Source organism: Lytechinus pictus, chromosome 11 (assembly GCF_037042905.1).
Source record: "Lytechinus pictus isolate F3 Inbred chromosome 11, Lp3.0, whole genome shotgun sequence".
Lineage (NCBI taxonomy): Eukaryota > Metazoa > Echinodermata > Echinoidea > Temnopleuroida > Toxopneustidae > Lytechinus > Lytechinus pictus.
Window position 1 is genome coordinate 7,400,351 of NC_087255.1, and position 25,933 is coordinate 7,426,283.

The 25,933-nt window shown below is 38.0% G+C and overlaps 1 protein-coding gene across 1 annotated transcript; it reads left to right on the forward strand.

The window, feature by feature from the left end:
- Positions 1-1,081: 1,081 nt before the first annotated feature.
- On the forward strand, positions 1,082-25,830 carry LOC135155964 (scavenger receptor cysteine-rich domain superfamily protein-like). Its single transcript, XM_064106591.1, has 7 exons — positions 1,082-1,136; positions 2,583-2,906; positions 16,653-16,985; positions 18,356-18,691; positions 19,042-19,374; positions 21,882-22,108; positions 25,813-25,830. Exons 1-7 carry the CDS (start codon positions 1,082-1,084, stop codon positions 25,828-25,830), a joined length of 1,626 nt encoding a protein of 541 aa, XP_063962661.1.
- The last annotated feature ends 103 nt before the right edge of the window (positions 25,831-25,933 follow it).

The window sequence follows — 25,933 nt, forward strand, 5'->3', positions numbered from 1 at the left end:
ACACCATATTGAGACAACTGGCCCGCCAATTTCTTCACGCCCTCGTCGTTTGGCTACAGGTCGCCTAGTCATTGCTCGTGCTGAGTTTGAACACATGCAAGAGTTGGGGATTATCAGACCATCCAGCAGCAACTGGGCATCTCCTCTCCAAATGGCGCTGAAACCTACGCCTGGTGACTGGAGGCCGTGTGGGGACTATCGCTCTCTGAACGCAAGGACGGTGCCCGACAGATACCCAGTCCCACACATCCAATACTTTTCTGCATCAATGCATGGCAAGAAAGTCTTTTCGACGTCTGTCAATTACTACTAAAGGCATCTCAAGCTTTAATGATAGGCCTACTTTGTTAATACTGAGGAACATTTTCAAAGTTTACCGGAAAAGCTTCAAATTATATTTTTCTTTCATGAGGACATAAAACAATATACTTCCTGGGTTATATTTAGTTTACTGCCCCAGGGGAATGGATACTTAGGAGAAAACCACAAATATATAATAATTAAGTACATGGCCCTATGGAAAAGTGTCACCTTGGACATAATTTTTTTTCAGGACTAGTGCAGAAATGTATTTTGTCCTAATCTTACTCTTTTTTTGCATATAATGTTTAACCAGCTGATTCCTCAGGAGCTGTAGTGTAGGGAGCTTGCACGCAAAAAAGGGCTGCTGCATTGTTAGGAGCTTGCACACTATTCTTTTTGCTGAATTCTTCTCCTTCTTGCTACACTGCACAGAGCTGACACAAAATGAGGTCGCTGTATTGTTAGGTAATAGTTCACGGTAATTTTGTTTTCGCCCCCCCCCCAGTAAAGGAATGCAATTAAATTGTGTTCTGCTGCTTGGCGATAGGGACAAGCAGTGATATTATTTGTTAGAAACTGAAGTGTGTGTTGGAGTGAGCATTTGGAGCAAGATACCCTGGGCAGAACATATTTTAACCTTGGTTTGGGAAGGATAGGTTTTCACCTTTTCCTGTGTGAGAGATGTTGCTGAGGTGTCTTGAGTGTTGAGACCGGTGTAACGAGGGTTTAAAGATTCAACACTAGCATCTTCAGGCTGGCTAATCCTAGAATCATTCACATGACTGCCACACACACCATGATCAGCTACAAGGACCGGAATTACCAAGATATCCGTAAGTTTTGTAATTTTGTATTTTTTGTATTTAAAAAAAAAAAATAACCACTTAATAGCTTACATGGTATCTTAGATGTTATAATATTATATAATTTTTATTTCAAAACACAAGAGGAAAAGTGTTTGTTTTTTTATAGGAATTGTCCATTGGCATTGGAGTATATGAAAATATATATTATATGTCTCCTTTAAAATCTTTTTGGAAGAAATCTGTTTTATGGAAGGATTGTAATTTAATGTTGATTTAATAATATACAGTATAGTGAGCATCCAAATCATGATTAATCATGAAGTTTTTATTGAAGAATGTTATCATTTATGCAAGGTAGTTATAGTTAATATAATTGTTGCATGATTATGGAAGGGAACTTTTTCTAGAAAACTATATGTTATTTCTTTAAAACAGTCGCAGTTTTGGTCTACCGTTTAGCTGGGCTAAGAGAGTACTATCCTTGTCAAGAGATACAACACGGGCTCTGGCCTGATGACGGACTCGCCGTCAACATTCAACACTTCTGAGTGAATGGTATTTAGGAACTACGTTGTGTTCCTGGTGATTGTCTTCATACACCCCAATAGTCGACTCAAGAGAACTTTCGTTCGCCAGTATAGACAGTGGTATTGTCACCCGCTTTCATCTAAGAAAGTATGACTTAACCATAATATTTGAAATCATAAAGTTTATACCGGAACTCAGTTTCTTTCACAAGAAACCGAACTTTAATTATCAAATTGCTGAAAGTGTTATTATTATATGCTAAAGTTATAGGTTTTCATTTCTTATAACATGTATAATTCATTATATTTAAGTTCCTGTCCTAAATTATGCAAAAGAAACTCCATATGCCTTTTCCAAATTGGATGTAATTATTCATCTGGTCATTGTATGCTGATTTAGGATATCGGAATATTGAATTAAACAGTTGAACTACAAACGTCAAAAAGTATTTATTGTTTCTTATGTTATTGGTAACCGTGTTATTCATGTTAATTACAAGTTAATTGATTTAAAATTTTAAACAGGCAACAAACAAGTGACTGAAAGTTGTCCTTGCCCCTTGTCATAATTTACTTACCCAGTTGCCAATTTGAAATCAAGGGATCTCTTTTTCTCCTTTCCAACAGAACATTTATTGACCAAGGCTGTGTTCCCCTTTAACCGTTGTTACTAAATCTTATTGTTCTTCATGAATGAATGAATGCGATATGAGCCAGTTTCCACCAAATAGACACGATTTCATCCACCCATCATATTATTACATTGCTTTGTATAATATCATTTATATGTTTTCCCTCCTCCCCTGCAATTATTTACCCGCCCCTAATCAATTCAAGATATTTTACCCCGTTTTTTAAATTTGTTTACACTAAAACATAAACACCAAATTCCAATTCACGACTAACATATTGCTCTTAATTCTTCTTTGTTGGTAATCTGTTCTAGTCCAACTCAATAATATCAGTCTTCGATTGACTAATGGCACCGGTCATCATGAGGGTCGAGTTGAAATCTCCTACCTTGACCGGTGGAACGGACTATGTGGGAAGAAAGCGGATCGAACCAGAAGCGACCTTCTTTGTCAAAGTGTGGGCTATGATCGGGTGTTTGCGGTGTTGCAGCATGGGGCATTTGGGGAACCTCCAAACCTATACTTCGACCGCATCTCCTGTCAATCTGATGATATCTTTGAGGCATGTCGTCTTTACATCCATAAGATCAATTACTGCTCAGGTGGTTTTGGCGGTACTTCAATCTCCTGTGACAGTCGTAAGTAGTGGTATATATACTTTTGCACCTGGATAATCAGGATTTATTTTTATTTGTATCCTTTATTATCATTGTATTATTATTTCATCTTATTTTTTTAATATATTTTTTATGAAGGGGGGGGTTGAAAAAACGTGATGACATTGCAAACATAGCAGGAAGAGTAAGGTAAGTTCTTTAAAGGTCAAGTCCATCCCAGAAAATTGTTGATATGAATCAATAGAGAAAAATCATCAAAATCGGATGTAAAATAAGTAGGTTGCGACAATTTAAAGTTTCGCTTATTTGTCACAAAACGGTTATATGCGTAACTCAGTGATATGCAAATGAGAGAGTCGATAATGTCTCTCACTCACTAATTCTTTTGTTTTTTATCGTTTGAATTTTAATATTTCAATTCTTACAGATTCGAAAATAAGGACCAATTTGGCATAACAATAAAGTGTTTAAATAATGGTAATTCCATATGTTCAGAGACGAATGAAATAAAATTTCACATGACTATGAAATAGTGAGTGGGTGACGCCATCAGTCTGCTCATTTGCATCCCGACTAGGATGTGCATATATATAACTGTTTTGTGAAATTGAGAGAAACTTTAAAATGTCGGCCGCAGGGAACGTCACGCCCGAGCACGCAAACACCCTGGGGGGCTTTCGCGTCTAATCGAGGGTATTCAAGGGAGCAGACTAGGGTGTTTAGCCGCGCCCGCAGTTTCTTGCGTGCTCTATAATATTGGCCGTGCCCGCACTTATCCTAGGGTACGTACATTGCATTATGTTTACATGTGCATGTACTTTGGTTATCTTGTGATAGACCATTATGTTTTTAAACTAGCGTGATCGCAATCTATTGTAGATTATTTTTATTTTATTTTAGATGTTATTTGTTTTCTTTTCTTTCATTTTTTAATTTATGTTTTCCCTTTTAATTCTTTTCCCTTATTCCTTCTTTCACTTTCTTCCTTCCTTGCTTCCTTCCTGTTTTCTTCTGTCTTTGTTTCTTTCAAATAATGAAGGAATTCTTTTTCTTTCTTTCTCTTTTCCTCCATTTTTCTTACTTTTCTCTTTTCTGTCCTAATGTTTTTTCTTTCACACATTTATTCATCTTCCCTTCCTTTATTTTAATTTTTTCTTTCTTTATTAATTTCAAGTAATGATGGAAACCGTTATCTGTCTTTTATTCTTTCTTTTATCTTTTTATTCAAACTTTTTTCCTTTTAATTTTTCCTTATTTTTTTCTTTCCTCTCATTTCATTTATTGTTTCCTCATTTTTTTTCTTTCTTTTCTTTCTTCTGCTCACCCTCCCTTCCCCTTTCTTAGTATATTTTGTTAATAAGTCTAACATTGTGTAGCCTTTTTGTTGATTTTTTGGCCGATGGTACATAGTGCTTTGTCGATTGTCCTGTATTTAATTTTGTGAAATCTGGTCACCCTGGCTGGAACATCGAATTTATTATTTTTCATTTACCGCAATGAATCTAATCAATTAATCTAATTTGATGCATTATGTAAACTTTTTTTCCTTACGCCTTACGTGGGAGACATACATGTATCATACAAACTTGTATTTAAAAAATAGGACACAATTGTTATTTAATGTCATGGAGATCAATTCTCTATCTTTTGGGATAAGTTTTTTTTCTCCATACGTACCCATTCCTGTCCCTTCAGCGTGAACTATACACCTAATCCCATCCCCTTATGAACAGTGGAAGAACTAAAAAACATTTGAAACATTCTTCCTTGAGTTTTAACAGGGTGCACAGGGTGGAATTAGGAAAGAAGAAAGAAAGGCATATCAACAAAAAAATAATTAAAATAGATAAAAGACATTAATAAGCAGACTTGATTTGTTTTGTAAATCAAAATTGACAAGTAATTAACAGAGTGAAAGTTAACAAACATTAATGACAAACTTAAAATAAAACAGAATTATGAATATCAAGGGCATTTGCGAATTATCATTATGTTAAAACAAACGGGCGGTCAATATTGGGATCGTTAATTCGTTGACATGGTTGATAAAACCCTAATAAAGGGAATGAAAGGTACGTGAAAACGAATACTAGTATGATCGACCAAGATCATACAAAGTAGACATGCAAAAAGCGAACACCAGCAAAACTGGTTGTGCTCATCGATTTGTTATTTGGTTCTTTTGTTATTGTCAACAGTCTGGTAGAGTCTTGCTCCCCGCCCACACCTTTGATCTCCTTTGATCACATCCGCTTCCCAATTTATGACAGGATGTTCATAGAAATGGGGGAGGGGGATTAAGTTGTTGATGCGTTAACAACAATAAATGATATTCTTTTCATTTCGGTTCAAATCGGGTCTCTAAAACCCTCACCCTATGAAAAGTATAAATTTACATCAATGTAACAGATGGAACAGACTTATCTTTTTGCTAAAACATCTGATTACATTACCTGCTCTCTATTGCGGTTTTTAAGTTACATTGGTAGATATTCGAATTGAGAATAGATAAAAGTGGTGGAAATAATAAAGGAGAAGAAGGAAGAGGAGGATGAGAAAAATGAAGAGGGGTTCCAGCTTCATGATGAGAACAACGCATATATTTCGCGCAATTTTATACAAAATTATAGAAGGGATTAAAACGAATATTAATATCCCTGATACACCTACATGATGATAATAACACGAATAATTGACGTCAAAGTAAAGATTAAACTATCATATTTACGAACTGCGGTTTTATATTGATAGATTAGTCGGACATCAATTAAAGTTATAAACATTTTTTCCATCTTGATTGGATGCTCAATGCGCTTCAGAGCAAAGCAACAAAAGCTATTTACATAATGTAATTATCAAAAAATTTATAGCACATTTAGCTCCAATGTTTAAACACATACCCAAGTAAAAGTATGTTTTCGCAAGCTACTATGACGTAGTGTGTGGAATGGGTACTTAACGAGTTAATTATCACTTGCCGACAAAGCAAGAATGGAGCTATACAAACCATTCTTTTCTTTTGTTAAGAGTTTTGGTGGGTGCTCACGCAAACGCTAACTATCAAACCTAACTATTCTTTTCGGGGAACAAAGCAGTTAGTCAAGCCAAGTTAAAGAATGAAAGCCCCGTCCCTGTTCACCTCTATATAGTCGAAAATCCTTTTAATCATCACGCGTGAGCATTACTGAGTAAAACAAGTTTCATAGCTAAGTACTGCAGAACTATAGGGTATCCATATTACCATGAAACAATAAGTCCCCTCTATTTTTTCTTTCTCCCCTTTCCCCTTCTTTTCTTCGCTCCCTTCTCCTCTCACTTTTTCTATTTTCCTTCTCATTTTCCCTCCATCCCTTCCTTTTTGCTTTTTTCTTTCTTTTTTCTTTCTTTTTTTCTTGAATGAGCGGATGTTAATTCGGGACAAGTTTTTAATTGATGCAACGAGAGGAGGAAATTGTGAGCATGGTGAGAGAAAATAATTACAAGATTGAGCGCAAGAATGATCAATACTTGTCATCAACGTACAATTGGGAAGATGCGAGTTACTAATGTATTTTCTGACATGAAAAACTGGACAATTTCCCAAATTTTTTCTTCCCGCTTTCTCTCTTTTCCTCTACTTTTTCTTAAGTCCCACTTCTTTTGTCCCCTGTACTTCTTACCTTTTCCTGCACCCTTCCTTCTCTTCCCTCCTTCGCTTTTTTACTCCATTTTATTATGTCTCCCTTCTTCATTTTATTTAATTTCCCCCTCATCCTTCTCTCTTTCTCATTCTGTCCTTCTTCCTTTGTCTCTTCTCCCCTTCGATTTTCAATCTACTTTCCTTTTCTCCTTTTCCCTCTTTCCTTTCTGTCTCACCTTCCCTTTTTCATCCCCTCTGTTTTCTTCTCCATTTCACCTTTTCCTTATTTCTTTTCTTTACCCCCTCTCCCTCTTTCTCCTCTTTGCCCCCCCCCCCCTCTATTTTCTCTTTCTCCCCTTTCCCCTTCTCTCACTTTTTCTATTTCTCTTATCTCTTTCCTTCTCGTCTTCAATCCATCCCTTCCTTTCTTTCATTTTTGCTTTCTTCTTCTCCCTTTTATCTGCATCTCGTAGATCCGCACCTGAAAGACATGTCAGGGTACATCAAAATGGATGACCATGCAGGGAAAGAATAGAGTAAATAGTTCTAGGAAGACCTCCGGAATGTAGGGTCAACATCGGCAATTACCTGCTCCTTTGTCAGAAACTCATTTACGATCACGACTAACCATGTCAGTGAATGAAATGACGGACACCACAGGAAGAATATTCATAGGAAAGGACCCTTTACGCTAGTGCCAGTGCGTAATCGTACACAATAAGTCATTCGGTGAAAAAGCCTAAAATCCCAGTTATCAACCCAAAACTTTGTAATTTTATCCGCGATAAATGATCGAAAACTTATGATTGATATGAGATAAAAATCACCTGCAGTCTTGAACGAATGTGTCAAATCAGACCTCTTCGTTCGACCAAGAATGCACGGCCGGACATCCTCGGAAACACCCTAGGATAGCTGCGGGCACTACCCTCGGGCGCTCCCCTAGGGCACTCATGTCCTAGGGGAGCGGACGCGGGCGTCTTCCCTCGTCCGCTCCCCTCAAATGTCCGCTACGGGCTACCGCGTTCGCCCTAGGGGGCACTGTGACGTTTCCCGCGGCCGGCACTGTAAAATAAGTAGGTTGCGACAATTTAAAGTTTCGCTTATTTGTCACAAAACGGTTATATGCGTAACTCAGTGATATGCAAATGAGAGAGTCGATAATGTCTCTCACTCACTAATTCTTTTGTTTTTTATCGTTTGAATTTTAATATTTCAATTCTTACAGATTCGAAAATAAGGACCAATTTGGCATAACAAAGTGTTTAAATAATGGTAATTCCATATGTTCAGAGACGAATGAAATAAAATTTCACATGACTATGAAATAGTGAGTGGGTGACGCCATCAGTCTGCTCATTTGCATCCCGACTAGGATGTGCATATATATAACTGTTTTGTGAAATTGAGAGAAACTTTAAAATGTCATAACTTTCTTATTTTACATCCGATTTTTATGACATTTTCAGTGTTATGCTTGTTGGATTTTTCTCATTTTATTCAAATCAACTTTTTATTGGGGTGGACTCGTCCTTTAAAGGCGTTGTGATAACGGCGTCAAAACGGGACATCGACCAGGCACAAATTCGTTCCAGCTGGACGTCGCTCTTAATACTAGACCCTGTCGTTCTTGCTACGAATTGACAAGCCTACAAAGCGGGCACGACTGCGGGAAATAAACGTTTTGCCCGGAACCAGCGGAAAATATTTTGCAGTACTTTAGTACGACTGGAAAAAACGTGGCTACTCTCATACTACATACTTACTTACGCCTTACTGGCAGACCCCTTCTTGTGCTCTGTTATTCTTAGATTTTTGACTGGTTTAGGCAAATCCGTTAGTTCTCATCTTGTATCATTCTATTTGTTAAAACATCTGGATGCCATTGGACTGTTTTGGGCTCGTTTTCTAATTGCTTCATGGTGCTTTTTCTTCATAAAGTTTTTGAGTTTTTGTCTCCTCTACCTACAGTCCACAGTGTAGCTATATTGGGAGGAAGCATATAAGCCTCACACATGGACATTGACTTCATTCACACTTGCTTATCCAAGATATAAATGGGATTAATCTATAGTTGATCTCATCATGACTCTATACACAATGGACTTTAACAGATTAGCAAGCATTGTTCTGATCTTGGCTTGGACCTTGTGTATGGAACAACGACTCTTGAGCTCTAACCAAATGACAATGGAAAAGGATGGACATGGCCTCGGAACTTTCTTCTTAGTCTCGACCCAGAAAGAGAGAGTTTGGCTCAACTTCTCGTTGCAACTGATGGCGACAAATTCTGCATCTCGACTCTCAAACGAAGAAATGGGACTCGTCTCAGAGTGCATCGTGGAAAACGAGAAGAAGAAAGTTAAAGCACAAGCAAATAAACGTTATCGTAGGGCATCTGGAATCTCTCTCTTAGGTGATCCCTCCACTGTTTTGGAGATTCTCAGAAACGAGTATATCAATTCCGGTCCGATAAGTAAGGGATTCAACATCAGGTTGGAGCGGTGGTCATGAATTTTATGTAGAAAAAAAGAGAGATTTGAGGAGCAGACTATTATTCACTTCGGAAGGGAGATCAGGTTGATGGGTTAATAGGGTAGCACAGGAAAATTGGTGTGGATCAACAACTGTATACAAGTCCATGTAATCTGGGTGGTCGGTGAGACACTCCTCGACTCTGCATATGAAGTCTTGGCGGAGGTGACCAAGAGAGGAGCATGATCCGACAAAGTGTTCTACTGTCTCATCATAAGAGTCACAAAGGGGGCAAATACGGGTGGAGGATTTTCCTAATGTGTAGAGGCGACATTGAGTTAGGTACGTGGACGAAAGTAATTGGGCTCTGACAATGAGCGCATATCGGATGACAGGCGAATGTGTGGTCTTCGGATAAAGGAGATTGGTGGAGGGTGGGATGTGATCGATCCAGAACTTGAGAGAAGACTTCGCACGAGTGCCCTGTGCAACGAGATTATTGACGGCAGTATATATATTGTACTTAACCAGTTTATTAAAGGTGGAGTAAGGAAGAGGTTTCGAGATATTGGTGTGAAGATTAGGAAGGCCATACTTTCTAAACGTGTCCTGGATGATTTGGATAGTTGGAGTCCATGCTCCGAGAGCTGCTAGAAATGTCCGGTATTCAAAACGGTTGTGATCCAAATTGGAGAGTTGGCCGAATAGGAGCGATCTATCGAGATCTATCTGGATGGAGAGCGGCAAGAGGTTGGTGAGAAGATGTACTATCTCGTCTGCAGCTGTTATTGGGACTCCAAGAACCCTCTTGAATAGGTGCGTTTGAGCTTTGTCGAGCTTCTGTAGCATGGATTTAGTGAGTTTGGTAATAGAAGCGCCATGCAACATCCTTGGAATACAGAAGGTTCGCCAAAGGTGTGTGACCAACATGGGGGTGAGGCCGCCAGTATATGCCCCAGAGCCAGACAGGGAGTAGAATGCTCGAAGGCCAGTTCCGATGATGCTGTCGGTCGGGTCGGACCGAGAACTGGATTTTGAGATCCCAAGGTGGGGATGACTGGTTTTTACATCAACAATACTTCCATTGACTGTCCAAGAGGATCTTGTGGGATGTTTGGTGTTGTTGAAGACAATCACTGCACTTTTGTAATGGTTGATTTTATAGTGCCAGAGCCCTGCATAGTTGAATGTGGCATCAATCATCAGCTGAAGCTCGTCTGGAGAATTGGCAACCAGTGCGACATCATCCGCAAGAACAACAACACCAGAGAATCGGCCGTCTATTGAGCTGCTGAGGTTCTTCTCTCGCAGCTCCTTGATCAGACCGTCCACAAAAGCTGTGTAGAGTATGGTGCGAATCGTGAAAACCTGGTTGATGTACGCAGCATTGGCAAGAATGCACTTTGTGTACTCCTAAATGCTCAATCAGTATGCAACAAGACACAAGGCATTGAATCATTCATCATTGAAAAGAATATAGATGTTTTGGCTTTCACAGAGACTTGACTAAACGAGGGGGATGATGCTACTCCTCAGGAATTTCTTTCAAATGGATATGGCTTCATCTCAGTCCCAAGGAAAGAAAGGGGCGGTGGAGTTGGTCTCATAGCACAAAATCAAATCCAGATTTTACCATGCACTATTGATCATTTCAGGAGTTTCGAATGGGCCAAGTTCCAATTGAACATGGGATATAAATGCCTAATACTAGTCATAGTATACAGACCACCTCCGTCTAATCAAATGGTCTTACAAGACAAATGTTTCTTCCTGAATTCATGCCTATTCTTGACGAGCTATCAATAATTAATGAAGACTTCGTCCTCATGGGCGATTTTAACATTCCTATGGATGCTCCAGATAATCCAGAGACAGTGAACTTCTTAAATGGACTCAATGACAGCAGCTTCACGCAACACACCAGCCAGCCAACACATATGGCAGGACATGTCATCGACCTTATCATTACAAGATCCCAGTGTGAAACGGTCAGTGAAATGAAAGTTGGGGAATTTTATCAGACTATGCAGCCGTTCACTTTATCTGTAAACTCAACGAGCAAACGCAGCGCGTCGTGGTTAAGAGATATAGGAAACTTCGGTCGATTGATCTGCCGTCTATCTTGGAGGTTGTTGAGACATTGTTGAGTCGGGGATACTACATTAGAAAATTAATGTCTTGTGCCAAGAAAGATTACATCAAGCAGAAGGTTGATGATTGCAATAGTGATCAGAGGCAACTTTTTCGACTTGTAGATAATCTTCTTGGCAGGTCGAAATCCATTGCATTGCCCTCGGATTTAACAGATATTGGAAAGCGTTCCAGTGTCTTTTTCCAAAAAAAAAATGGTTCGCAATATAAGACAACCAATGATTGGACTGGCTTCCTCTACCAGGATGTCTGAAACACCTCCTGAGCATCAATGGACTGAAAATCGGTCACGTTAATATTAATTCACTTCCATCGAAGATAGAGGAATTAAGATTCAGTCTAAGAAATAAAACTTTTGATATTCTAGCAATTACGGAGTCGAAATGTGATGACACAATCACAGATCATGAACTCTACATAGATGATTATAGCATTGTTCGGAATGATCGAAATAAGCATGGGGGCGGTGTAGCTCTATATGTAAGTTCCAATGTATCATTCAAACGACGTATTACTCATTGTGAATGTGATATTGAAGCAATTTGTATAAATGTTACAAGTAAAACTACCGAACCCATAACTATATGTGCCGTTTATAGACCACCAAATTCCCCTGCATGCGTATTAGATTCAATTAATAATATGGTTGGCAACATAGTAACTCTTGTGAACAATGATGTAATTGTACTTGGCGCTTTTAACTGTGACATGAGCCCTACAAAGAATTATCCATGCTCGAGCACCTTACAATCAATTATGTCAGGGTTATTATTCCATCAACTTATTGACATACCTACTCGAGTAACATCGTATTCTGAAACAATAATAGATTTGTTATTTTGTACTGATCCTGACAAACACAGTATAACAGGTGTATACACGACATCTTTCAGTGATCACTATCTTGCATTCACTGTTTATGGTAATAAGTGTTCAAAATCTGTTGAAAATGTTATCGAATGGAGAGATTACAAGCATCTGAATACCAAAGAATTTCATAGTGACCTAACGGAACAACATCTTGATAAAATATTTAACTTCAATAACACTAATGAAGCATGGAAATTTTGGTATACAAAAGTAATGTCATGTGTGAATAAACATATACCGTACAGAAGAAAGCGTCTAAGAAAAAACCCATGCCCCTGGGTATTAACCGGGGACATCATAGTGTTAATGAACAAGCGCGATCACTGTCTTAGACAGGCTAGAAAAACTTCCTCACCGGTTCACTGGAATGAGTATAAATCTTTGAAAAAACAAGTTAGATATGAGCTCAAAAGAGCAAAAACCAATTACATGGATTATCTCCTCAATGATAATCACTCGGCCCCGAATGCTCTCTGGAATGTTATGAAAACCATCACTAAGGGACCAAGACAAAGTGAAAAACACATAGCTTTGGTAGCAGAGAATGGAAATGAAATCTCCGAGCCTAATGAGGTGGCGGAATGCTTTAATGATTATTTTACCAACTCGATCGAAGAACTTGTTGGTGAAATTAATAGTGAAAATGTTTGTAACTCTGTAGACGAAAACGTAGAATATAATGCACCATTGATTACCCACGACTTTGTGGTAAAAACTATAAATAATCTCTCGTGCAAGAAAGCTACTGGACATGATAACTTGTCTGTAAAACTGTTAAAACTTTTAATTACCGTCCCTATCGTTCTGTCCACGCTTGTTTATATCTTGAACCTATCATTAAATGAAGGACTGTTTCCAACCGAATGAAAAACTGCTAGAATTCAACCAATTCCCAAATCAGGTGATAAAGCATTTGTTCAGAATTATAGACCGATAGCTATTTTACCTGTGCTCTCCAAGATCATTGAAAGAGCTGTAAGTTCAAGCCTTCTAAAACATCTTCTTCAACAAGAAATATTGTCTCCTAATCAGTTTGGATTTAGGCCTAATCATTCATGCGAGACAGCACTACTTTGTATGGTTGATGATTGGTCGAAGCAAGTAGATGGTGGGAGACTGAACGGTGTTGCATTCATTGACTTACGTCGTGCTTTCGACACAGTAGACCATTCACTTCTCCTCAATAAACTTAAATCATGTGGCTGCTCTCGATCGTGTTTAAAATGGTTTGAATCGTACTTAGAAAACCAGGGACAATTCGTTTCTTTTGGTAATGAAAAGTCTTCTACAAAAGAAATTAATGTAGGTGTCCCTCAGGGCTCAATTCTTGCCCCGGTTCTGTTTTCACTATTTATCAACGACTTATCGAATCATGTTACTAGTGCCTCAGTGTATATGTACGCAGATGACACTACTATTTCAGTATCTGGTAAGACTAAAGCAGAGGTCGAAACCAATCTAACCCAGGCACTATACGAGACCTATTCATGGATAAGAAATAACAAACTGATCTTAAACTATAATAAAACAAAAGTAATGCTATTAGGGTCAAAGCAAAAACTAAGTACTACTCATAATCAACAAATATCAATAAATATACATGGCTGTACTCTAGTATGTGTAAATGAAGTGAAGTGTTTGGGCGTAACAATTGATAATTGCCTTGACTTTAAGCAACATACCAATTCAATTTCAAACCTTATCAAACGTAAGTTTGGAATTATTCGCAGGAATAAACATTATTTTAATCAATCTCAACTTTCCAAACTTTATTGGGGATATGTCATTCCCCATATCCTTTATTGTTCTAATGTTTGGTTTGGGAGATCAGAAGGACATTATGACACGCTTAACAGGTTACATAAAAGAGCAGCGTATCTGATATCAAATCGCACATGGATGACACGTTCTGAAATCGTGTTTAAAGAACTAGATTGGCCCTCTCTAAACAAAGTTCTCCATAGAACCTCATGTGTTCTTATGTATAAGTGTGTCAACAAATCATCGCCCGCCATTTTATACGATAGACTTTCATTTGTCGATGATGTCTCTACGAGAACCACACGTAGTTCTGACAAATTGCTCTTGGGATTGCCAAAATGTCGTACGACCTTTTACCAAAAATCTTTTTTGTTTCTAGGCTCTTTCAATTGGAACCAGCTGCCTGACCATATAAGATTTTCAAAATCTGTACATTCTTTCAAGTATCAACTTAAACACATATAGACAAATCATATCGTTCATTTTAATCAGTATACAATACACTTATCACCCACTATTCTCTTGTCCGTGCCGTTCCTAAAGTACTCTTAATCTTGATTGCTGCTCTTTTCTTGTCTTTCTGTGTTTCCCACTTATTATTTAGACATTAAAGCGTGTCGTGGTTTTTTTTTCTTTCTTTCTTTTTATCTCGATGTATATTAGTGATGAAATTTCCAATGATGCGAGATGTCTTCTGCTTGTTTTTTTTAATTCCAAAATTAAATTTATTAGTACTGTGTGATACATTGCCTTATGTTTTAACGATCTTTCATCTTTTTTTAAATGTTTTTTTTTATTTTTAATATATATATATAATCACAGGGCCCTGAGGTAGACCAGCTTTTAATGTTAATATTTTGCGTATTTATAATCTTGCCATCTGTAACTCGTAACATATTTTCGTATTTTACTTTGTATTTGTTCCTTTTTTCTGTATCTCATAATGACCTGTTACTATGTTTTTCGTATATTGTCTGTTTTTTAATGCTGATCAGGCCACTCTGTATAAATATTCGAGAATATATAAATAAATGAATAAATGGACAGATTTCAGCTAGTTTCAAGTGCCGAAATAGTAAAGATCATCAAATCATCACAGAGCAAATCTTGCGCTCTCGATCCAGTACCTACATGGATGGAGAAGAAAGCGCCAAATATGTTTACAGAGATGATATTGACTTTAATAGATTCTTCCTTGTTATCTGCTACAGTGCCAGAATGCTTCAGGGTTACTCTTGTTTTTCCAATTCTGAAGAAGAAGAGTACCCTTGATCCTGACTGTCTAATCAACTATAGACCCATCTCTCAGCTATAATTTGTCTCAAAGGTTCTAGAGAAAGTTGTAGCTCATCGCCTCTGTACTTTCTTGGAAGACAGTTGTCTATCTGAAGACCTTCGGTCAGCCTACAAGCCTGGCCACAGTGTTGAAACTGCCTTAATCAAAGTGACAAATTATATTTTAACAGCTGTAGACAAAAAGCAGATGGTCTTTTTGTCCTGATCAATCTTTCAGCAGCGTTTGACACTCGATCACGAGTTACTTCTGAGAAGGATTGCTGACCGCTTTGGAATAACTGGTGATGTTATTAAATTGTTTCAGTCATATCTGCAGGCGAGATTACAACAGGTAGCAGTTGTGGATACCACATCCGAGAAATACATCATAGATTGTCTGATTGTGGTGTGCCGCAGCGATCTGTGCTAGGACAGATGCTGTTTACTACGTACACAGCCGCTCTTTGAGACATTGCGCGGCATCACGACATGAAGTACCAAAGACCTGAAGTACCATCTCTACGCAGACGACACTCAACTTTATGTGGCTTTCAATCAAGGTCTTGACCAAAATAATGCATACCTTCGTATTCACAACTGTGTAAAGGATATGCAGACATGGATGAAGAGAAATTTACTGAAACTGAACAAGGAGAAAACAAATCTTCTCATTGGTTCACGCCACCAGCACTCCTCTTACGACCTGCAAGAACTTACAATAAACGAAGATGTTCTGCCTGTTTCTAATACTGTTCGAGACTTGGGTGTAATTTTTGACAAACTTTGAACATGGATGCACATATTTCGTCTACCTGCAAAAGTGTTTTCTACCACTTGCGAGACATAGCGAAGATTCGCAGATTCCTCTCTAAACCAGATGCTGCAAAAGTCATCCATGCCAGTGTCACGACGCGAGTGGACTGTTGTAATGCCCTGCTTGCTGGTCTACCACATTCTTTGGCCTCAAGACTACAAAGAATACTCAACAACGCTGCCCGAGTTATTAAAGGAGTGGGCAAATACGATCCTATTACTTAACCCTAAAAGAACCCCACTGGCTTCCTGTGTCGAGAATAATTGAATACAAGATCCTGACATTAGTGTTCAAAGCTCTTCATGACCATGATGACGCAGCACCTACTCACATCAATGATCTTCTTGTCGTGAAGCAAGGCCACTATTTTTTTTACGATCTTCCACATCTACCACCCTCGTGAATCCTCGTAGCCGAACCAAACATTATGGAGATCGGGCTTTTAGCTATGTGCTCCCAGTTATGTGGAATAGACTGCCAAGTATTATCAGGAATATGAACACTCCTAAGACATTCCAATCAAGTGTCAAATATTACCTTTTTTCACAATCAAATTAGTGAAGTCCATGTCTTATGTTTGATGCTTTTAATTGTGAATATTTCCAATGTTTTTGTGTATTTAATATGTAGCGCCTTGAGTAATGATTTATTAGAAAGTACGCATTAGAAATACTTGTTATTATTGTTATTATCATTATTATTGTTATTATTATTATTGTATTTTAGCAGGGTTATCGTTGACTGAATTGAGCAGAGAACGTGGCTTATTCTGATTTTGGTTTCATTTCTTTCTTTTTTTCAGATCAGGATGTAGATATTAATCTAACCGGCGGTGGTGGGGATTACGAAGGTCGTGTTGAAGTATTCTTCGATCGAACTTGGGGAAAGATATGCGGCAATAGCCAGTGGACCTTCAATTCTGCTGACGTCGTGTGCAGACACAATGGCTATGACCATGCTTTCATCATCTACTATGACGACACTTTCAGTAAAGACAACATGACGACGGTGCAGTTTGATGAAGTTGACTGCGAAGGTTCAGAAACAAACCTGACATCATGCACAGCTTATAGATACAATGTAGGGTTTTGTAGAGACACCCCTCGAGAAGCAGCTGGCCTGACCTGCACTTCGGGTTAGTAAACAGCTTCTGAAATCAATGTTCTTCCTACACAGGAATAACCGTCGTTTCTGGGGATCTATATAACAATTTTTTTACATTTTACTTATAATCCTCATTCACCGATGGTAGTACGTTAGTGCGAGCCCGCATGTGTAATCATTTCTCCCTATTCGGGCTTAATAGTGTTTTGTCTAGATTTTTTTAAAGTCTAAATTACATTATATTATCTTGAATGATGGCCCACTATTTTCGTTAGACTCTAATCTTTCTTTTGATACAACAAAATATGAAATAAAAGATCGAAAATAAATGTTACCGATGAGTTATTTTTTCACATTTTTTGCCGGTCAAGTTGGATGTATTTTTTTTTGTTAATGTGATATTTTATGCACAAAATGATCCGAAAGTCTGGTTTCCGCCGAATGTTAGATCTAACTTTACTGCTAATACGTTGGCTTTACGTACGGGCCTCCATTGATTTCAGTCTATGTATTGGTGAGAGAAGCCAACGCAGTTCAGCGGAACAACCAAATACAGAGACTGAAGCTTTTGGTCTATGTTCTTCCTAATTTTTTTTCTTAAATTATCAATTAATATCTGCAGCCTCAAAATTGTCTGATTGTTGTGACGATATATTATTTTCAGCTTTCATGATAACATTATGATTTACAGAAGTAGAGTGCTCAGCATGTATGTATGGTAGGAGGTCCTAAAGCTACGCACCACTCATCGCGCATGCAGTTTTCAATGGCAAATGCGCACTCTGTGTGTGGAACTGTGACTGCAGAGTGACGAACAATTCCTATTAATTTTTTTTCAACAGAGGCTGCAATAAATCTCTAAATGCAGAGTTAAACCAACAACTGATTGGAATTTCGGAGTTATATTCACTTTAATTTCATATATCCTATAATAATGTGAACATATTTTAGAAGTTGAGGCACAGGAAATACTATTTTTTTGCATGATAAATCGAGTGTGTAGCTTTAGGACCCCTTCTACATCGGGTGGCGAAATCAAGAGGTGTTCGGAAAACACGGCGGGATTTTCGTATTACGTGAGTTTTGCGTTATTTTCTTCATGGTTAATGATCTTTAGAATATTTGCCACAAATTGGTGAAAGATAATTTGTTCAAATATTGAAATTGGCATAGTTTTTATCGTTTGAAAACAAAGTGCGTAGCTTTAGGTCCCCCATCATACACTCTCCTGTACATTTTTCATTCACACCATTTCTTACTTCTCCACACTGTGACATGCGCTATGGTGTATAATTATGATTAAAATTGATACTTATTTTCATCTGATAACTCCTGACATAAAAGCGGTCGAAAAGTAGTCTGTCCCGGAATAATTCGTAACGCAAAATGGTTCTTCATCAGAATCAGCATCAGAAGTCGACGTCAGGCTGGCCGGAGGTAAAGGTACCCATGAAGGTCAAATGGAGTTCCTCGTGGATGGTGTCTGGCGAAAACTCTGCGGTGAGGAAACGACTTTTCAGGAGGCTGACGTCTTCTGCCAATCGCTTGGATATGAACGGTCATTCGCTCTTGTCCAGGACGGCAGTGTATTTTCCAGCAGTGACGACAGAGACCCATTCTTTGACTATTTGGATTGTACTGGGTCAGAAGACAAAGTTACTAGCTGTAGAATGTTGCGTTCTAAAGAAGGGACGTGTAGTTCTCTGTATGGTGCAGCAGCAATATCTTGTGAGACAGGTTTGTGGAACACCCTCTAACGTTCTATATCCTTATGACAATAAATGAATGTGATAATCGATGCTTTATAATGTCTATAAAAAATACCTTTAAATTCCAGTAGCTCATTTGAAAGTAATTGTTATTGTAATTAGTCTACCTATTTCTTCATGGCCAATTCTTGTACAACCTAGGTAAAGACGACCTACCATTGTTCCCTATAAATAATAATTATGTACAAACCAAACTGTGACGTAAAGTTATGCTAATTACTCTTACAGAAACGCATAAGACACACTGAACATAACATTTATAAAGCAATTCAAGAAATTTGATTTCATTGCCATTGAGCTAGTATTTTTTTCTCCTAGATGATCCAGTCAATATTCGCCTCGTTGCTGGTCAAGAATCTTACGAAGGTCGCGTTGAAATCTTTTACGATGGATCCTGGGGTCCGATCTGTGCTTCGAAACCTTGGAACATTGCCACGTCTGCTCTTGTTTGTAGCTTGCTCGGATACCATGATAAAAATAACATCACCTTCTTCGACGACGATCGCTATGGCGACCTGACCGATCCTGTCCGTTTCGACGAATTAGACTGTAAAGGTGTCAAAACCGCCAGTTCGATCAAGTCATGTCAGCTTCGTAAGTTCAGTGCTGGTTATTGTAGAAGCGGATACGCCAGTGTTCAATGTGACCAAGGTAAGTATCGTCAATACATGAAACTGTCAATATTATTTACATGTATGTAATTCTGATTTGCAATTAAGACCTACCGTTAAATACTTCCCCGGTGAAAGTCAATTTATACAGGATGGTTCATCCAAAAACAAATTTTAAAAATGCTAGTTGACGAATTGTTAGCTATATGAATGATCTTTTTTCAAATTGGTAATGGGACAAACTATCACTTGCAAAGCAATCTAGTATGGTTGCCATTCACAAGAAATTGAAAAAAAATAAACCATGTGAATTAACCAAATTAACATATTCGTTTATTCAAAAAATGATAAAAGTATTGTGGGTCGGCTTAACAATTAACATTTTTTTAACCGACCAGCTTGCACGCAAGTATTTTATGTGGGGATTACCAGTGATACGCGCAGGGGAATATGCGCAAAAAATAGGGACATCATTCCAAAAGACAAAAGGTACCAAATCATAGAATGTAACGAACTTTAACAAACCCTCAAGTTAAAGCAGTAGTTCGCACCTGCATGTTCGAGAGGAATGCAAAATTACAAGTTTTAACAACAAATCGTCGAAGTCGCCGATGAGACTCGATAGCTTAGTCGGTAGAGCGGGTGGTTCGGATTCCGGTGACCCGGGTTCGAATCCCACTTGATGAGCTAGTGCCCTTTGGTAAGGCATTAATCATCATTACCAGGTACTTTGAAAAGGACCTTAAGCTGTCGGTCCCCTGTTTGCTTGCTTACAAGCATTCATGCTTTCTTAGCAATTAGGTAAAAAAATATATCACCACCACCACCTCTAAGATTCATCCAGTGTAGCTAGAGGCGGAAATAGTAACACATCCTCAACGCGGTCGGCCAATTTAAGGTTCGTTTGCCAAATTCAGGCTGCTACAACAGTTGCAGCGGCATTACCGATATAAGCGAGTTTTCCCACTCCCACGCAGAAAGAATTAAAAAAAACATCAAATGTATTGACAATGGAAGTCAAATTAAAATGGATAGCTGAGAGGTCTTTGTCGAAAATTGGTGAGCCGGGACAACAGATCGTCCTTAATTGAAAAATTGCAAATTTGTAGTTTATTGGGTCCAGGACGAAACTGCTGTTTTGATTCACCAATTTTCGACAAAGACTTCTGGGTTGTTCATTGTTATGAAGGACAGTTGATAATACATTCTCTATGTTTATGAAAGCCCTCTGCCTCGCGGTGCGGAAACTCCCTTTTAAAATTGAGATCTACAACCGGCCTTGGCGAGAATAAAGCCAGTCATCATGACGAAATACCTCCGTTTGAGAAGGCTATACCCCAGATCGTTTTCACCAATTCTCTTCTCCAACCACTATAATCCCGAACTGCCCCCAAGCAAGAAATTTAAGTATCAAAACACCTGTTTCTTGACCTCGGTCTGAAGATAACGCGACAGCCCAGCACAGCAGGGGGTCACACACGATGGATTGCAACGTGTCTAAGAGCCTGCTATGGAGTTCCGTGTATACACGCGGTGAATGCATCGTGTGCGCAGCGCTTTAAGGGCAGTCCCTGCATGCAAAGCATAACCTAATTTTTATTCGCTTATTTTCCTTATTTCGAGGTCGATTTTCTTCGTTCGAAATTGAAAAAGGACTAATATTGGATGTCTGAATACAATATGCCTTTGAAAACGTGATTAAATATCGAAGACAATAATTTAATTCCGAAGTTCCTTCTTCAGGCAGAGAAGTCTTACGTAATAGCACAGCTGTTGTTTATCATTTCGTCCTTGGCTTTACTGGCCAGTGGAGGTGAAATTGAGACAACGGGGATTACCTGGCTAAGATGGGTTTATCGGGGCTTGGAAATGTTCAAATGAGAAATGAGAGTTTCAAACGAAAAATGGGGTCTATTACCGCAGTTTGCGACCCCAACAGCGGTGAAACCCCAAACGGTGTATTTTCGTAATGATGACCGCGAGAGTGTTCGTGTGGAAGCGGAAGTTCCCTTGTGCTGATGTCGCACAGTTTTACGTAAGGCTGCGTTTTCCGTATTTGCGAAACCGTTTATAAACGAGAGTTAATCGAATACACAGACATAGCTTGCCATCGCACCCCTGTCCGTGTATGCCGCTGAGCAAAACACGCTAATATTTCGACATCTCATCCAACAATCATAATATGTATCATAAATAAAACTTAACAAATTTTGTTCAGTTGTATTTCTAACGAAGACGTGAGCGTCAATAACGCTGATCTTCATTACGGCTCCATATACATTTAATAATGAAATAGATATATATCATTTAAACGCCAAAAGAACAGTTATGAGTAACTTGCTGAAGGTACACGGATTTGCAAGAAATATAAAACGTTACCCTTCGACATTGGAACACAGTATCAATAGGGCGACGTAATCTCACGTGTATATACGTACAAATCGGATTATTCAAGCCTCTGTTTCATGGGTTCAATGCTTCTTTGGATCCGCTCATTGCATCTGAATTAGCAGGGACTTTCATATTAATCTTATATTCACATTTTAGCTTCGACCAAATCCATGCCAACATCCATCCAGACCACCCAGGCTGCATGGGCTGTGGCTACATCCCTTCGACAACAGGCGCAGACATACCCAACTACGACACCATTTATTGACGCGTTTGAAGGCAGTTCTCCTGACATTGATGGCACCGATCGACAATCCACTACCCTGACTACTATGATAGATGACGTGATCAATTCTACTTCTAATAATCGATCTTTTAATCGGGTAAATAATATAATGTGACTGCTCATACTGACTCCATGCATTGCTCGTTCCCATTTGTGTTTCTTTTCTTTTGTTGTATTCTCAATAGACTATGCTATAGGAATAAATAAAACATTTACGTTTCATTTCTTATAAATCAAATGTCTCTAAGCTTATTGCCAATGAATTCATCTTAAAAAAACTTGACTCTTGTGGTGTCAGAGGTCTTGCCCTTAAATGGTTTGAAGATTATCTATCTAACAGAAGTCAATATGTGATGGTCAATGGTGTCAAATCCTCAATACAGCATCTCAACTGTGGTGTCCCTCAAGGATCTGTCTTGGGCCCTCTCTTGTTCCTTATATATGTCAATGATGTTATCAAATCTTCTTCTCTTCTCAAGTTTTCCCTGTTTGCCGACGATACTTGTGCACTCATGAGTAGCAGTAACATTAAAACACTTGTCTTGTCGGTAAACAGGGAAATAGCAAAAGTCTCTACATGGTTCAAAGCAAATAAATTAGCTCTGAATATAGCCAAAACAAACTATATTATATTTAGATCAAGGAACAAGAGAGTGCCCCATGACCTACCACATATTATAATTGATAATCTTGTAATTTCTAAATTGAAGAATATAAAGTTTCTTGGAGTTACTTTTAATGAGCTCATGGATTGGAGCATACACATATCAGAAATTTGTAAATCTTTATCTAAATATGTTGGTATCTTATATAAATTGAAATTCATATTACCTTCTAATGTTTTAAATATTCTTTATAGTAGCCTTATCTTGCCACATCTGAATTATTGTAACTATATTTGGGGTAATACATACAAGTCACGCCTTCTAAAGCCATATATCCTACATAAAAAAATCAATCCGGTTAATTGCAAAGTCTCATATGCAAAGTGCTAGTAAACCCCTTTTAAAAAAGATGAGTATTTTACCTCTCCATGAACTAATTACTTTAAATACTCTAATCTCTATGTACTCAGTTAAAAATCACATTTTTCCATTGAAGTATTGCAATATGTTTTCACTCAATTCAAATGTTTATTCTTATGCTACTAGACAAAAAGATAATTTCCATGTTCCAAAAGTGAGACTTACTTCTTCTTTAAATTCACTAGCTTTAGTCGGTATAAAAAAATGGAATCAACTCCCAATTTCACTAAAAAATTGTTCAACTCTATCCTGTTTCAAAAAAATGTGTAGGGCGTACTTAATGGAAAATCTATAAAACTACTAGGGTTTGTGTGTGTGTGTGTGAGGGTGTGTGTATGTGTGTATGTTTATACATTTATATATCTGCTGATAAAATTTGTGTTTTTCTTAGTTTTCTGTTTCTGATTGTGAATTATGTCAATGCTATTGTTTTGAGGGCCATTCTCTACAAGCATTTTGCTTTTTTATGGTCCTAGCCATATTTTTTACCATTTGTTACATAACTATGTACACTGTTTGATTTGTATATACACATTTTTATGGTTGAATAAAATTGAATTGAATTGAATTGAATTGAAATATATTCATGATATTGGGTTCATGATGAGAATCGTACATTTTGAAGAATGAATTAAGCCATTGAAGCTTGATTAACGTGCTTGCCGATTAAACGATTGATAACAACGTTTAATTTTGCTACTTTATTTTGTATTGAACAGAATCAAACATAAACCATGAAGTCCGTGCACGATCAATCATAGCCAAACTAACTGGTAAAGCTTTGGAAGTAAGACCTACTTTACAGGTCAGGGCCTGTTGTATAAAAGTTAATTTTATGGTAATATAACTTTTCCATCCAATGGTAACTTGACTGAAGTCCTTGATTCTGATTGCCTGCTTGATTGCAGTTACCACTGGATGGCAAAGAAAATATACTAGTAACTTTTATGCAACGGGGTCCTGATTCATATTCAAATTCGTATCAATACATTTCCAACAGAAAAATAATACAAAATCAGATCGAGGTCGGTTTTTATGGCGTAATGCTGTTTTTATCAATCCTTTCCTTTCAGAATATGAGTGAAATATGTATTTTGCTGAGTCCTAACCAGAATATGTTACTTTACATTGGGTATGCAGTAACCATCGCCTGTATCTCGCTTACCTTACTGATATACGTGATCATTCGGTAAGTCTAATGTGACACTCGACTCCAAGTTCTATATTTCCTTTTTTTTAATGTCATAGCAAAATGATTTCATGATCGGATATCCTGTAGCATTGTTCTTACTGAGACAATGTTGAAAGAAATGCAGAAGTTTTCAGTACTCCTATTTTCGATCCATGATTTGGTCTCGTCAAATATTCAGAGATTCGAGCCTCTCACAATAATGCAGAAACGCCGGTTTTCAGGAATGATGTGAACATTGATCGGGTTCTTTTCTGTTAAAAGTTTATCCCGAAATTGATGAGCGCCAATTTAGTTATCTTGTCTTCCGCATCTTGGATAGGCCGCGCTGGATGTTCCAAAGCTACCGTCCAAAATGTCAAGAATAATTGTTAGGAAGTTTCTAATCATTTATTTAAAAAAAATATCAAAAGCAACATTCATTTCCTGATCCATTTTCTTGCTACCAGGATAAGTTTCTTGAAAATGCACTAAGCGTTGAAAACGGCCAGCCCTCGTCATGGAACATACGTCCATGCTCGGGCTAAAGCCAGAGTAGTAATATTAGTGAGTTCTTGAATATGATGGTGGTCTTCAAATCTCTCCAAATAAATGCCTATCAAAATTAGTTGTAGGCCTAGTAGTAGTAGTAGTAGTAGTAGTAGTAGTAGCAGAAGTATTGTTGTTCTGGTTACCATAGCAAACTCAGACGGAAATTACTTGGCCTGATCGTGATTGGAGAGTGCGTCTCCTTAATCTGCTTCCATGTCTTCTTCCTCTGCGTCCTCACGGTTGACCGTTGGACAAGTAGCCCGGAAACGGAAGTTCTGCTGTGCATGGCTTTATTGGCTGGTTTACAGTACTCAATCTTGTCATCTGCTAGCTTCATTACCATGCATGGTATAAGCTTGTACCTAGCTTTCGTGAAACACCTTCGAATCGATTCTCTCTCATACCTACGTAAAGGCACATTGTGGACACAAGGTACAGTCAAGTCAATTGGTTTTGACAGATTTTTTTTTCACTGAGTAAAGTTTGACCCATCATGTCCAACCTTCCCCTAACATACAGTATTGCATAATGAAGTGTTTGGCGTTGTATCGATGGTAGTTACAGTATAGTAACAGTAACAATCGAAGTCCCATTCACATTTAAACATGGATGCTCAAGGATCTACACGGCACTGACAGAATGATCCGGCGTCTATATGTGACTGGGTCTTGGTGCTAATTTACAATTCTTATACGATGAGACTCTTAAAAACACGTCAGATTTGAAGTGTTATAATCATTGTTGGATTTCCGAAGCCAATGGGGTCTTTTTTATCATTATGAATTATACAATATAAATAGAGATATTTCTTCATCAGTGTTTGGAATTCCACCAAGATACATTATAAGCACTCAAAGACAATTGCCAAAATTTAATTGGAGAAAAATACTTATGGTGAATTGATAGGGGATAGGCCAATCCCAGACCGACTGCAACTATTTCGTTATGACCAATGCCAGATCGTTGGCCGGCTTGGAAAAAGTTTCTTCAGTGTAACCAGGCACAGTCACAATTAAAACGTTTTTTTTCTAATATTTCTTCAATTTCAAATTACAGGTTTGCCAGCCGCAGTAGTGGTTATGACATCAATAGGTGCTAAAGATACGTATCTTGCCACAGACAGGTGAGAATAACGTTAGGTTTAGTATACCTTCCCTATCTTCCGTTTTATTTTATT